Source organism: Hetaerina americana, unplaced genomic scaffold (genome assembly GCF_022747635.1).
Source record: "Hetaerina americana unplaced genomic scaffold, ioHetAmer1.1.p SCAF_21, whole genome shotgun sequence".
Classification (NCBI taxonomy): Eukaryota; Metazoa; Arthropoda; class Insecta; order Odonata; family Calopterygidae; genus Hetaerina; species Hetaerina americana.
The window spans coordinates 3,879,640-3,893,385 of NW_027286775.1; the positions used below are offsets into that span (position 1 = coordinate 3,879,640).

Sequence of the window (13,746 nt, forward strand, 5' to 3'; positions counted from 1 at the left end):
TTCTTTAAAAGATCAACGGGATTTGCTTACAAATTAGCTGGAGGTGACCTAGCAGTAGTTGATACGGTAAAATACCTAGGTGTCACATTCACAAAAGATTTAACTTGGGGGACTCACATACGTAAAGTCTGCGGTCAAGCATATAAAAAATTGGGATTCATTGGACGCATTGTCGGCAAAAGTGACTCGAAAGTCAAGGAACGTTGTTACCACGCTCTTGTAAGGCCTCATTTTGAATACGCATGCAGCGTGTGGGATCCGAGTGAAAAAGGTCTCATTCGGGAAATTGAGAAGGTTCAACGCTGGGCAGCCCGTCTTGTAAAAAATTCCTACGATAAAACGCAAAGCGTCAACGAAATGCTCATGGATTTGGGGTGGGAATCATTGGCTGAGAGACGATTCAATGCAAGATTGAAATTATTAAATAAATTTAGATCCGCATGTTTCAGCACCGAGGTCTCGCAAATTATTCGTACTCCTACATACATTGGTCGCTTGGATCAAGCATATAAAATTCGGGAAATATATAGTATGCCAGAAGTAGCCGACTCAAGGACTCCTTCTTCCCACGGACAATACGGGATAGCAACTGCAGGGTTATAGATAGCAAAAATTCCACTTGCCACCCTCAGCGTCTAAAAAATAATTAGTTGTATTTAAATGCATGCTCTTCCACTAACCTTATGTGTTTTGCTATAATAACCCATTCTTTCCGAATGACCTCATTCGTGTTCTGTTCATCTGTTTTTAAGTTTCCCTTTCAGTCCCTCGTCCCTCTCCGCGGGGGGAAATTCCTGCTACCTGCAACGTTGGGTCGCATTCCCTGCCTTTTACAGACTCTTTGGGGGTAGAGTGTTTCGTGGTGCATTTTCATGTGGTAGTGATGTTTCAATTTCTTACTTGTTGTGTCCTGGCTTCCGTGTTGTAGGATGGCTTTCGTGCTGCATCATGGGGTGCAGTTTTTTAGTTGTTTTGCGGTATATGTGTTTGCATGAGTATTGGATGAAGGGATTTTTGCATGAGTGTGTGCGCTGCTGTGGGTGTAATTTTCCGTGTTGTTTTTTTGCCTGTGGTATTCTTCCTTTTTACGGTTGGTGACCTAACACCCCCCGCCACACGCCCTTGCGGCGGCTTGTGGGGTATTATGTAGATGTAGATGTAGATAGTTGTCTTTGGAAATAATTTTCACTCTCAGTATGCAAAACTGAATGAGGTATTTGAGAGATAACTTGAGTATCAACTGAAATTGGAGTCTGAAAAATGTGAATTTTCACAAGGAGAAGTGAGCAACCTAGGGCACGTGATCTTAGACGAAGGTGTAAAGCCGGCCCTCAGAAAACTAAACCGGTGGAAAATTTCCCACGACCCATCACCACCAAGGTGTTGAAGAGTTTTTTGGGACTACTGCGGCTACTATCGAAGGTTCGTTACCAGGTTATCCCAAATCATAGGGCCCTTGCATGTATTTGAAGCAAATACGGTGAGTTTCAAATGGGAAGACGCTTTCCGCTGTCTTAAGAAACGTTTGAAGGAGGAGCCACTTCTCCAATATTTCGCGCGTCCTTTCACCCTCACAACCGAAGCCAGCAACAAGGGGCCGTCCTATCTCAGGGTGCGTCAGGGAAGGACCTACCTATCACTTATGCAAGCCGAGCTTTAAAGAGGGCCGAGATGAATTAATCTACAACTGAAAAGTAGCTATTAGCAATTGTGTGGGGGACGGGGTCCTTCCGACCGTATTTGTATGGCCGAAAATTCACTGTGGTTACCGACTACAAACCATTGACATGACTAATGAATGTCAAGGATTCCAGCTCGCGGTTGATGCGATGGAGGATTAGATTAGAAGAGTATTATTTCGAGGTCGTTTATAAAAAGGGTTCTATGAGCACTAATGCCGATGCGCTCAGCGGGATATGTGCCGTAGATTCCTGCCACGAGACGGTGCGAGAAGCAAACAAAATCGACCCGATTTCCGCAGAGGAAAGGAGGGAATTATCATACGTATTTCACGTTTCACCCGTTGGAGGATATTAAGGCATGAACCGCACTTAGGAAAGAATGAAACTGTATAACGAGTGGCCGGGAATGAAACGTGGCGTGGAAGAGTATCTTTACTTGCGTTTGAGTTATGCCAAAAAATGAAATAACTTGAAGGAAAACCAAAATGCCACTGGTCATCGCCACCACCCCGTAGTTTGTATTCGAGAAATGTAATGTGGATATTGTGGGACCTTTAACTGAGACATTAGATGCAAATACGTAGGTATTTGCCAAATTCCCAGTACGGCTTGTCCAAGTATGTAGAAGCCATTCCGCTACCAGACCAAGAGGCGTCAAAAGTGGCCAAAGCATTAGTGGAAGGGATAATATTTGAAACATGGAGTCCCAAAGTTTATACTATCCAATCAAGGGAGGAATTTTCTAAGCGAAGCACTCAAGAGCACCTATCGCCTACTGGGAATACTAATATTAACGACGACGGCCCATCGGCCCCAATCAAACCGCGCGTTAGAGGGAAGTCATAGAACTCTAACGGAGTATCTCAAACATTTAATTTCCTCCGAACAGGAGAATAGGGATGTTTGGATCCCGTACGCTATTTTCGTTTGTAACACAACACCTCATTCCTCGACGATTTTCAATCCTTTCGAGATGATGTTCGAAAGAAAGGCCAATCTTTCTATATCGCTGCAAAGGGGATCCTCGGAAATAATCTACACTTGCGATGATCGTGTGAAGGAACTCAAGCAAAAAATGCATAAAAAATGCATTCTAAGGCTAGAGAAATTCTACAAAGGGCCAGGGTGAAAAGTAAGGAACATTACGACAAGACGGCGAACCTGCAGCAATTTGAAGTGGGAGGTAGGGTGCTGCTGTACGACGGAAAAAGGACGTCGTGGGAGATCGAAAAAATTGTCTTCCGAATGGACAGATCCTTATGAAGTAATCGATAAGGATGTGGTGAACGTTACCTTTAAAAAGGGGAGGCGAAGAGGAGAAGTAAAAGTTCACTCAAATCGCCTAAAACTGTTCTTCTGACTCTGCAGACGGAGGATAATTCTTTTCGCGTCTTTTCGTTTCATGCTCGTAACCTGTGCCATGGCATGATACTATCTACAGGAAACATACGAGAAAACCCCAGGGGTTTTTTACAACGCAATTGGTGAAGCCGAGCTTTTGAGCAGTGAGTGGAAGGTAGTTACACATGTGAATTTAGCCCAATTTGAAGACAACGCTAACACCATTAAGAAGTTCTCAAGGATGACTGGCGAATAATGTGATTTGTATAAGAATGCAAACGGGATTCGTCTCACGGGCTGCAGTACTATAGTCCCTGTAGTGAAGTTTAAACTTCTTAAATTGGAGCGGATGATGAAACGGATGATTACTCAACTTGCCGGGGGGAAGGCAAGAAGGAGGAGGAGAGGGATTTTCAATTTTACAGGTGAAGTAAGCAAGGTACTTTTCGGGACGTTATATGGGGCCGATGCCTCCTTTTATATGAATAAAATTAACCAGCAGGAGAAGGAACGCTCTCAATTCCTTACTCTGGTTCGACAGCACGTCAGAGCACCCTGATTAAATCAACCATTTCTACAGTGAATAGTACCATAGCGGACGTGGAGGCCAACGAGGGTATTCCGTCTGAGGGTTTGAAGAAATCAAGACAGTATATAAATGAATCAACCGGGGAATTGAAAGCGCAGAGTGCCTATTTTTCATTGACACTGAGAGCTTATGAACAGTTTCAATGCAACAATTTCAGAGTGTAAAAATCATTCGCCTTGCCTGGGATTCGAACCCAGATCCCTCAATATCCGGTCGAGTGCTTTAGCCACTTTAGCCGTCCTCGGTACGGGGACGCCTCGGTAGCCTAAGTGGCTAAAGCACTCGACCGGATATTGAGGGATCTGGGTTCGAATCCCAGTCAAGGCGAATGATTTTTACACTCTGAAATTGTTGCATTGAAATGCACATTAGCGGATGACTCCGTTATAAGTTACTTTTGCGGCATCTCCCGCAGTTTCTTTGGAATTTGTTATGAACAGTTGACTCAAATTATGCATGCTGTCGACGATGCTATTCATAATTACGAGATCATCTGGAACGCTAGTGTTGGTGAACATAAAGGGGTGTGGCAGCCAAAAGTAATTAGCCCCGACGTTGTGATTAATGTATTTAAGAAGGAGCAGGCAAATTTACCCCTATCTCCCGAGTGAGGTTTACACAGATGCCATGGTGAAATTGCTAAAATAAGATGTGTTTTTATCGAAGGAACAATTGGGGTACTATATGTGTTATATTTGCCACTTAGTAATGGCATTAGATCAAATGTGTATCATGCTCTCCCCTTACCTACCCTTGCGGAAAGAACTAAAAATAAGTTCATTTTCATTCAGCTTAGTCAACTATGAATTAGTAAATAGAATGAAAGGATATTTTTTGAAGCTATCTCGCGGAGAATTCAACGATTGTAAAGAGGTCATTGACAGGTGAAGAATTGGTAAACTATCATACCCATCGCAACTATTGCAGAGCCACAAGGATTGCGAAGCTGACATTTTACAGCCAATTAATGCATTCCCTTCATCTTGCAAACGTAAAATTTTTGAATTAAACCAAACGATGTCGGTACATTCTGGCTCAAGCGAATGGTTACATGTTGCGCCCCAGCACGAAAGTGTAACTCTTTTATGTAACGTAAAAGATCCCTATGATATTGCTGTGCATGGGACGGGAAAATAAACCTTCCTAACTTTTTGCAAGGGATACGGTCTAGGAACAGTCCTTAAAGACTAAATGGTTGTGATGCCTAATTACACTAATAAGGATTTTATTCCTCCTTTAACCTTAAACGTAGTTAGAGTGTGTAGAGGGACAGGAACCTACCTGGGCGCAAAGAAGGGAGAAGTTACCTTTAAGAACTCTGGCCCGGCGGATTTACATTTAGCAAGTGCACCAGTAGATGATACTGAAAAACAAATTGAGAAGTCCAAGCAGGGGAATACTCATTAAAGTACTAATTCTTATCTCTCGGTGCTCGGTTATATACGAGGTCTGTTCAAAAGTATCGTGAGGACTGATTTTTTCAAAAATTATTTATTTATTCATGAATATCTATTTTGTCCCCTTCAAAGTAATCACCATTAGATATTAAACACTTGGGGCGTTTTTTCCAATCTTCGAAGCACTTCAAAAAATCATTTCTTGTGATCTTTTTCCACCCCTCCTTCGATGCAGTCTTTAACTCAACAATCGTAGCGTAGCGTCTTCCTTTAATGGACCTCTTCAGTTTTGGGAACAAGAAAAAGTCACTGGGGGTCAGATCTGGGGAATACGGTGGCTGCGGCATCATTGGTGCGCTGTTTTTGGCCAAACATTCGCGCACAAGTGACGATATGTAAGAAGCGGCGTTGCCATGGTGCAAAAGCCAATTTTTGTTCCTCCACAAATCTTGGCGTTCGTGGCGGATTGCTTCGCGCAAATTGCGCATACCTTGCAGGTAATATTCCTTATTTCCCGTTTTATCCTGTGGCAAAAACTGATGATGCATCACGCCCCTGCAATCGAAGAAAAGTGTAAGCAATAATTTCACATTCGACCGTACTTTTTTTGGACTTGGCTCGTACGGCATAACCATGAATTATGATTCGTCACAAGTTATGGCCCTCTGGAGCAAATATGGGTCATCGCGGGCAGAGTACAACACCTCATTAGCAATGTTAATGCGTTCCTGTTTTTGGCCAAAATTGAGCAATTTTGGTACGAATTTTGCGGCGACCCGTGTCATGCCTAAATCATTGGAAAAAATCGAATAGCAATATGGGAATATGTTTGGGTTCACAACAACTTCTCTAACGGTGATTCGACTGATTGGCCAATTTGGCCAATACTATTTTCCTCACTTCATCAATGTTTTCGTCTGTTGTTGACGTACTCGGGCGTCCGGCAATCTCTTCGTATTCTCCGTCCCGAGCAGCTTGGGTTTCGTTCGCGTGTGTCCGCGTGTCATCAGATCCTTCGCCTCAGTGAACAAATTTCCCACGGCTTCAATCTTCGCCGTACGACGGACGCCGTCTTCCTGGACGTCGCCCGTGCTTTCGACCGCGTTTGGCACAAGGGCCTCATTCACAAAATGCATATCCTCAACTTTCCCCCTCCCCTTCTCCTCCTCGTCCGAAATTACCTCTCCGATCGTACGTTCCGCGTGTCGTTGGGTGATTCCCTCTCTTCTGTAAAGAGAGCCGAGGCGGGCGTGCCGCAGGGCTCTCTTATCAGCCCTCTGTTATTCAACTTGCACGTCAACGATCTGCCTTCTACACCTCACACTTCCCTTTACATGTACGCCGATGACACTGCCATCGCCGCCACATCTCGAACATGCTCCGCGAACATCAGACGACTTACAGCACACCTTGACAAACTGCACCGATGGACACGGACTTGGAAAATACGAATCAATCCTGACAAAAGCACACATATTCACTTTTCCCGCAGACGAAAACGCACACCCCACGTTCCTCTTTTCTTCCACCAACACATTATACCGAGGGCTTCTTCGCACCGATTTCTTGGTGTCATTCTAGACAACCAGCTCACTTTTAAGCCGCACCTCGACTTTTGCCGTCAGAAGGCAATGGTCGCAAGGAGCCGTCTCGGCTGCCTTTCCTCCGTGATTTCTCCCCTGAATCACGCCGACAGGATGCGACTTTACAGGTCAATCATTCCCCCGCAGTTTCTGTACGCTTGCCCCGTGTTTGCCAACCGGAAAATGCTCTGGCGTCACCTTGAAACCATCCTAAACGAGGCTGTTCGGTCGTTACTCCAAGTGAGTTGTTTCACTAGTTTGGCCGACGTGCGAGCGGCACATAAACTCCCATCCGTCGCGGAATTTATTCGCTCGCAAGTCGCGTCTTTCAAATCCCGCCTCGCACCGTCTGGAAATCCGCTGCTACAAACCATCTCGGACTATGATCCCGGAGAGAAACACACTTATGCAATGCCTAAAGATATTACTCGCCAATGAGTCTTTACTATGTCTTTTAATTTCAAATTTTCTTCGTAGTAATAAGCCGCTTCACGGCCGGACGGATCCCTTCCTCCGTCCTCTAAGTTGTTTCAGTATCATTTTATCCGCTTCGCGGTCTTGCTGTCACCCGCTTCCTCATGCCCAAGTGTAATTTCCCGCTGTGGGAAATGGGCGACCCTCGCCTCCGCTTCCATTTTGTACCGCTCTATGCTCAGAGTGTGCCGGTGGGCAGTTAGTGCTGTTAGTGACGTACTTTTTTTCTCTTTTTTGTAAAAAGCCGTTCCCTGTCGGCTTTCCTTTCTTGTTAGATTAAGAATTCATATTTTATTCCTAGTTTTAAGTTTCACTTTCTCGCATACCGCACTTCCACCTCAGCCATGTTTCTTTCTTCAATGCCATGCGTTTCTTATGTAAAATGACCGGTAAAGGTGGGACTTCACTCACCGGGACGGTTTATACTTGCCCGCTTGGGCAGTCAATGAACTTTTGTGTTGTGTGCTCTTCGTCGTTCACTTCTTCTCGGCCCTCTGAGAACATTTTGTACCACCGATAAAGGTGCTCCAGTCCAAGGTAGCTTCTCCACATGCCACAGCCAACAATTGGAATGCATCTGCGCACTTAATTTTGTTTTTCACACAAAATTTGATACAAATACTTTGATCCATTTTTTGGAACAGGCAAAAATAGAAGACAAGCCGAAACACGTCCTAGCAAAACAGCAGTCAACAACTAACTGAACATTCAAAATGGCCGAAATTCTCGGCATGAGTGGGAGACTAAGTACCAACATAATGCCACAAAAAATCGAAAATCAAATTTACGTAACCCGGGAAAATTCAAAATTCGCAATATTTTTTGAAGAGACGTCGTATGTCTTTACCTAGATAACTGTTTTCTTGTGCATTGCTGTTTATGTAAATGCTGTTAAAAGAGCTGTAAACGTAAAAGAAACTAAAGTGGGAATGATTGCAGGGAAACGTGCCTTATTTTCAAGACTAAGGTTAAAAGAAAATTTCATGTTTCAAATGAACAATTACCTTCTTCTGGCAGTACAATTCAAGTAGGGTCAAACACCGATGCCATGGAATTATCCTCCCTCACTCATCCCACTCGAAATACCCAACCATGATTACCTTCAGCTGAATCCGGTAATGTTAGTGGTAGAAGATAATTAATTAATGGGTCTCTATCCTCAATTTTTTTGTAATTCCATTACATTATGTATACGCATCACCATTACGAGTTTAATGCCGAGAGAAACAATGCTTTCCCCATGTTTCTCTCTGGTGAAGGAGGGGTGTCCTACATGGGTGGTCTGAAAAGTTTCCGGTTCATAAAATTTCAGAAAAAATGTCTTGTATCTTTGTTAGTTCGGAAAATTTTCAGACCACCCTCGTCTTTGGGCAACCGTTTTATGATGGTGCGGGTCAAGTGAGTGTTCGTCCAGCGACGGTGGCAGCCGAGGCTGGTGAAACTAATGTCAGGGTCACCTACCCTGTCATTACGCACCATATGATGATGCAAGTGGAGTGATTGGTTGCCCATGACAGTGGCGACCGAGGTTGGTGACCGATCTGGACCCCCTTGACCCATGCCTGAGGCACCTACTCCTTTATCCGGCTTCTTGATTACGGATGACTGAAGCTACACGGTTGGAGGAGAGGCAGTCGGGGACTCGCAACCGAGCGAAACAGTTGCCCTGGGCCACTCTGGTGGTAGCACAATTTGTGTGGTGCTAGTTTGTATAAAGTTGTCCTTGTCTTTATTTAAGTCTGGGGTAAAAATCAGAGCACCTTTGGGCTGAGCTTCTTCTTATTTTAAGATATTTTTCCAATAGCCATCTTAATCAAGCCCCCAGTTATCCGCGAGGCAGCCGCTTGACTCGCTGGGTTATCTCAAATTGTCGCCCATTTCCCATGGGATACGACAGCTCCTTTCTATCACTCATGATTTTCTCTACTGTCTAATCATGCATCTCATTTATCAATTCAGTTAATAATATAACTACACTCCATTTCCTAAACCCCGCCTTAACTTTTTCAATCTCTATGCCACCCTCCACAATTACTATTTCGGTATCCGTTCCCAGGAAACTGCGAATTTATCACACTGTTCCTAACCTGTGTCTAACCAAAATATAATGTAGCTGATACCTCTCTGAGTCACCTGGCATTTTCCATGTATACCTGCGTATTTTGTGGTGTCTAAACCAATTGTTGGTGATGACTAACCCCTGTTTCCAGCAGAACTCAACTGATTTCTCCCCTCGGTCATTCCTCGTACCTAAACCGTAATCCCCCACCTCATCACCATCTCTTCCTTCGCCTACAGTTGCATTCCAATCCTCCATCACTATCAAATTTTTCCCTGAAGGAACATCCGCGATTGTGTCCTTCAACTAATTATATACCCTATCGACCTGTAAATTAAACGATTACTTGTACATACTCGTACACCCGAAAAATAGCGATGTTTTCGGTTTTGCTTTTACTTCTAATAATAATCTTCAACCCATTGCTTGCTCCATGTTAACTAAGCTTTTCTCTACCTCTGTATATTATTATATATATATATATATATAATTACATTTATATATATATATATAATTACATTTATTTATATATATATAATTACATATATATATATATATATATCTAATAATATTGTCTTCCTATTACTTCTTTAAAATTGTTATTTGACAAACTGGAGGTAGAAATCACAAAAAACGACGGCAATTGGAGAAGAAGACAATGCTTTTTCATCAACAAATTTCACCTGCTCATATTTCGGCTCTCTGTTCACCAGATCTGTCCCCCAGGGACTTGATGAGATGTAGAGGTTGCCATTGGGCAAAGAGCTTGTCGCATAAGTTTACGCCTATTTTGCGGAGAAAGACGCCAACAACTATTTGGAAAGGCTAAAATAGTAAGAGAGTTTGGCTGGAAAAAGTGTATCGGCTTAAAAGGAGACTTTGTTGAAGAATTAAAATAGTTTTAAAAAATGTCTTTTTCATTTGTTTGGTCGGGAAACACTCCAATCTGATTCCGAAAATCCCTCCATGGAATCGTGCTAGAAACAACACATTTTTAAATATCTTCCAACCTTATGTCCCCTCCGTCTTATTCTTTAATTACTTAAAATGTCATATAGCTTCTAAAATGAACAAAATTGATCGTATTTCTTTTATTGGCCAATGCACCACGCCCCTTAATAGTGAAAAACGACCAAAAAGCGACCTGCAACCCATCCGCCTCCCTCCCACTTTCCATTCACAAAGCTACCCACGGCAAAAGTTGCGATGATTTCGACAGCCGCACCAATACAATCAAGGATTTTACAATTGACTTATTCATACACAGATGACATCACATGTTTCGCTACGTATTGATATTTGAATTTATTTACTTGAATGAGGAGTGACCGTTAAAGTATCGCATTCGTTCTTGACCCATACTGCCGGCCCTGGTGGTGGCGGGGAAAAGTTCTCTCCTGCCAACCCAGAGCTCATGGTTTTGAATCTCGCCTATATCTTATTTCCTTCAATCTAGAGCTTGGGCGTACGTTTAAAGCATCTACAAATGGTCGCGTACCCACACACGACACCGTCGCAAAGAAAACTGCCCACACCCATAATAATGGGCCGAATTATAGGAATACAATTCAATTACAACTGTACGGACACCTTTAGCCCGGTGAAGCAGGGCATAGCTATTCAAAATAAACGCAAATATATGACGAGGCACCCACTTCTCGTTCCTATCCCTTTTCCTTATTTCTGTTTCTATATAAATGAGTATTTGTTCGCCGCTTGGGGGGTTTCGTGTTTAAATGTGTATTAGGCCAATGTGGCTCGACTCTTGTTCTGGCTATGCGTGCCACGAAACGCACTGTTCCTTTCCTGTATGATGTTGTATGATTCCTTTACTACTATCCCTTGCTCTGTGTGTCTTGTCTATTTCTCCTTTGGTGGGTGAAACAGCTCCCTAACGCCATCTCTTGGCCAGAGAATCGGGGCACTTGGTTGCATAAAGTATCGCAGATCTCATCGTAAATTACGTTTCCTGGATATCTCAAGTGGTTAAGAGCCTCCGCCCGGCAAGTGGAAGGATCCGGAGTTCAAATCCCGATCTAGGAAATATTTTTACTCTCGTCATCTGCTTGATTCCGCCTTCACCACCTCTCCTGTGTTCGTCCCTTATGCGTGCTCCTATCCCTTTTCCTTATATCTGTTTCTATATGAATGAGTATTTGTTCGCCGTTTGGCGGGATTTCGTGTTTGAATGTGTGTGTGTATATATATATATATATATATATATATATATATATATATATATATATATATATATATATATATATGCACACACACTCATTCAAACACAAAATCCCGCCATCATATATAAATATGTATATATATACACCTGTATATATATCACGCTGAATTAATTCACAAGATAATAAACGCATCACGAATAAACTGTAACAAATGTTCCGTGGTAAATTTCTTTAAAAAGTTAACGGGATTTGCTAACAAAATAGCTGGAGTTGACCTAAAAGTAGTTGATACGGTAAAAAATATAGGTGTTTCCATAGCTGACGACTTAAATTGTGGCACCCACATACGTAAAATCAGTGGGAAAGCATAGAAAAAATTGGGATTTATTTGACGTATTTTTGGTAGGCAAGGTCAAGGAACACTGTTACCATGCTCTCGTAAGGCCTCATTTAATGTAAGTAAATTAAGGAGATTCTTCGTTTTACAAATATTTTTCCCTTTTCCCTTTCTCTCTCAAATAATAATTTTTTGTGTTTTTTTAGTGCCAAGTAAGACAATGCCAAAGTGTGTGGTAGGGGGTGAATACACACCAGACTAATTTTGACCCGAATATGACCCTACCACGGTCGAACAATGCTATTCTGTTCCCTTACCGTTCGTGGGGAAAAATGACATCTTAAATCCATCTTTTATACACTTAATCTCTCTATTTTAATCGCTCCTACCGTAGTATGATGGGGGTAATTATACATTTTCAGCATCACTGCTAAAGAAACGTCCTTCCAACTAATGCAAGAGATTTAATCTGCAATATAATGTACACTTCAGGAGTGATTCTCAGCCTAGCTGCCCTAATATTTTGGATATGCTCATAAGTTTATCACAACAACGTATTACAAATATAGCTTCTCTACGCTGCATGCGATCCCATTCGGCAATCAATTCAAATTTATAAGGATCCCATATACTAGCAGCATATTCTAAATGATACCACGTTCATATATAATTTTTACCCTCACGGGAAATATTGGGCAATGAAATGTGTTTGAATGTGCAATATTGATTAAAATTTTTCTTTTAAAGGCCTCAAGACTTCCGGGGTTTACCAAATTCCGTGTGAGTGCGGCGAGGTCTATGTTGGAGAAACAGGCCGCACGATTGAAACCCTCCTGAAAGAGCATAAAAGACACCTGAGACTGGCAACAGCTGGAAAAATCGGCCATCGCCGAACACAGCGTCGGCCGAAACCACGCCATCAACTGGGACGAGGCGAAATTACTTCGCCGCGCGCGTGGCTACTGGGATCGTCTGGCAAAGGAGGCCATCGAGATCCGCCTTCAAAAGAAAAATTTCAATAGGGATTCAGGTTTTCATTTGAGCAATACCTGGAAACCTATTCTGAAATGCATCAGGGAAACAAGGCAGAACGCTCGGCCAATCACGAGGCGCCCCGACAATGGTGTGTCTGGGGACCAATCAGATGACACCTGAGCCGTGGAGACGGGTAAATAAATAAAATATTTGAAACTTTTTGGCGGAACGGCAATCAGCCCTGATGACGATGACCGAGTCGGGAATCGAAACGTCGGCAGCTATGGAGCCATTGACCCGGTGGAAGACCCGAGAAGAATTCACCCACATTACATATGTTGCACCATTTGTAACTACTCAACCGACTACACTAATGAGACAAATAAGTAGGGTCACATTTCTCTGTTCTTACTGCAAAAGGGGCGGCGGACTCTCATGAACGATAGTCCTTGATCGCCAGATAGCCACTCTTGCAGTACGGCGAGGGGAACCTCACTTTCCCCGTCGTTTCCCCCGCATCTACAGGGTGAGGGTCACAAAAGGGTCTTCACTTGGCCATCTCATCGTTCTCACAGGCTCGGGTCTTGGTACATCCCTCGTTAAATATTGATCAGGGCCGTCATAACCTCTTCAGCACCTCCCATTACCCACTATTTCAGCGTTGAAATAAGTGGAGAGGAGAGATGGTTTTGAGCGGGGAATGTTCCCGAATGAGCAGAGCATCGGCACTCCCACGCACGCAACGGTGATTGCGCTGCGTAGGGGAGGAGGGCGGGGGGCCGCGGAAGAGGGGTGGGGTGGAGGGGTTGCAAACTCACCTGGAACCCATCGTACGTCCAAGAGCCGAATTTCATCACGCAAGTCTGCTCGTCGAACGGGAAGTACTCCACGTCAATTTCGCACGACGACTTGTAGATGGCAGGCGGCTTCCACTCTACTCTTCCAGTGTAATTGAGGGTCGCCTTCGTCGCCAGGGTCACCTCAAAATTTCCGTCGGCGCTGCAAACAACAGAGAAGAAAGTGTTACGGCGAGAGGAAACACATACGGGGATATTGAAACACATCCTGGGAATATATGGACAAGCTAACAAAAAATTAGGATCCATTAATAGACTGCAAGGTAAATGTA

General features: G+C 43.4%; 1 protein-coding gene across 1 annotated transcript in view; it reads right to left on the reverse strand.

Annotated features, from left to right (window-relative positions):
* LOC139688617 (acetylcholine receptor subunit alpha-like) overlaps nt 1-13,746 on the reverse strand; it is a 500,693-nt gene that overhangs the window by 89,921 nt on the left and 397,026 nt on the right. Inside the window, exon 5 of the mRNA XM_071586164.1 lies at nt 13,436-13,616. Within this exon, the coding sequence (XP_071442265.1) occupies nt 13,436-13,616 (181 nt within the window). The remainder of the gene's footprint in view (nt 1-13,435; nt 13,617-13,746) is intronic.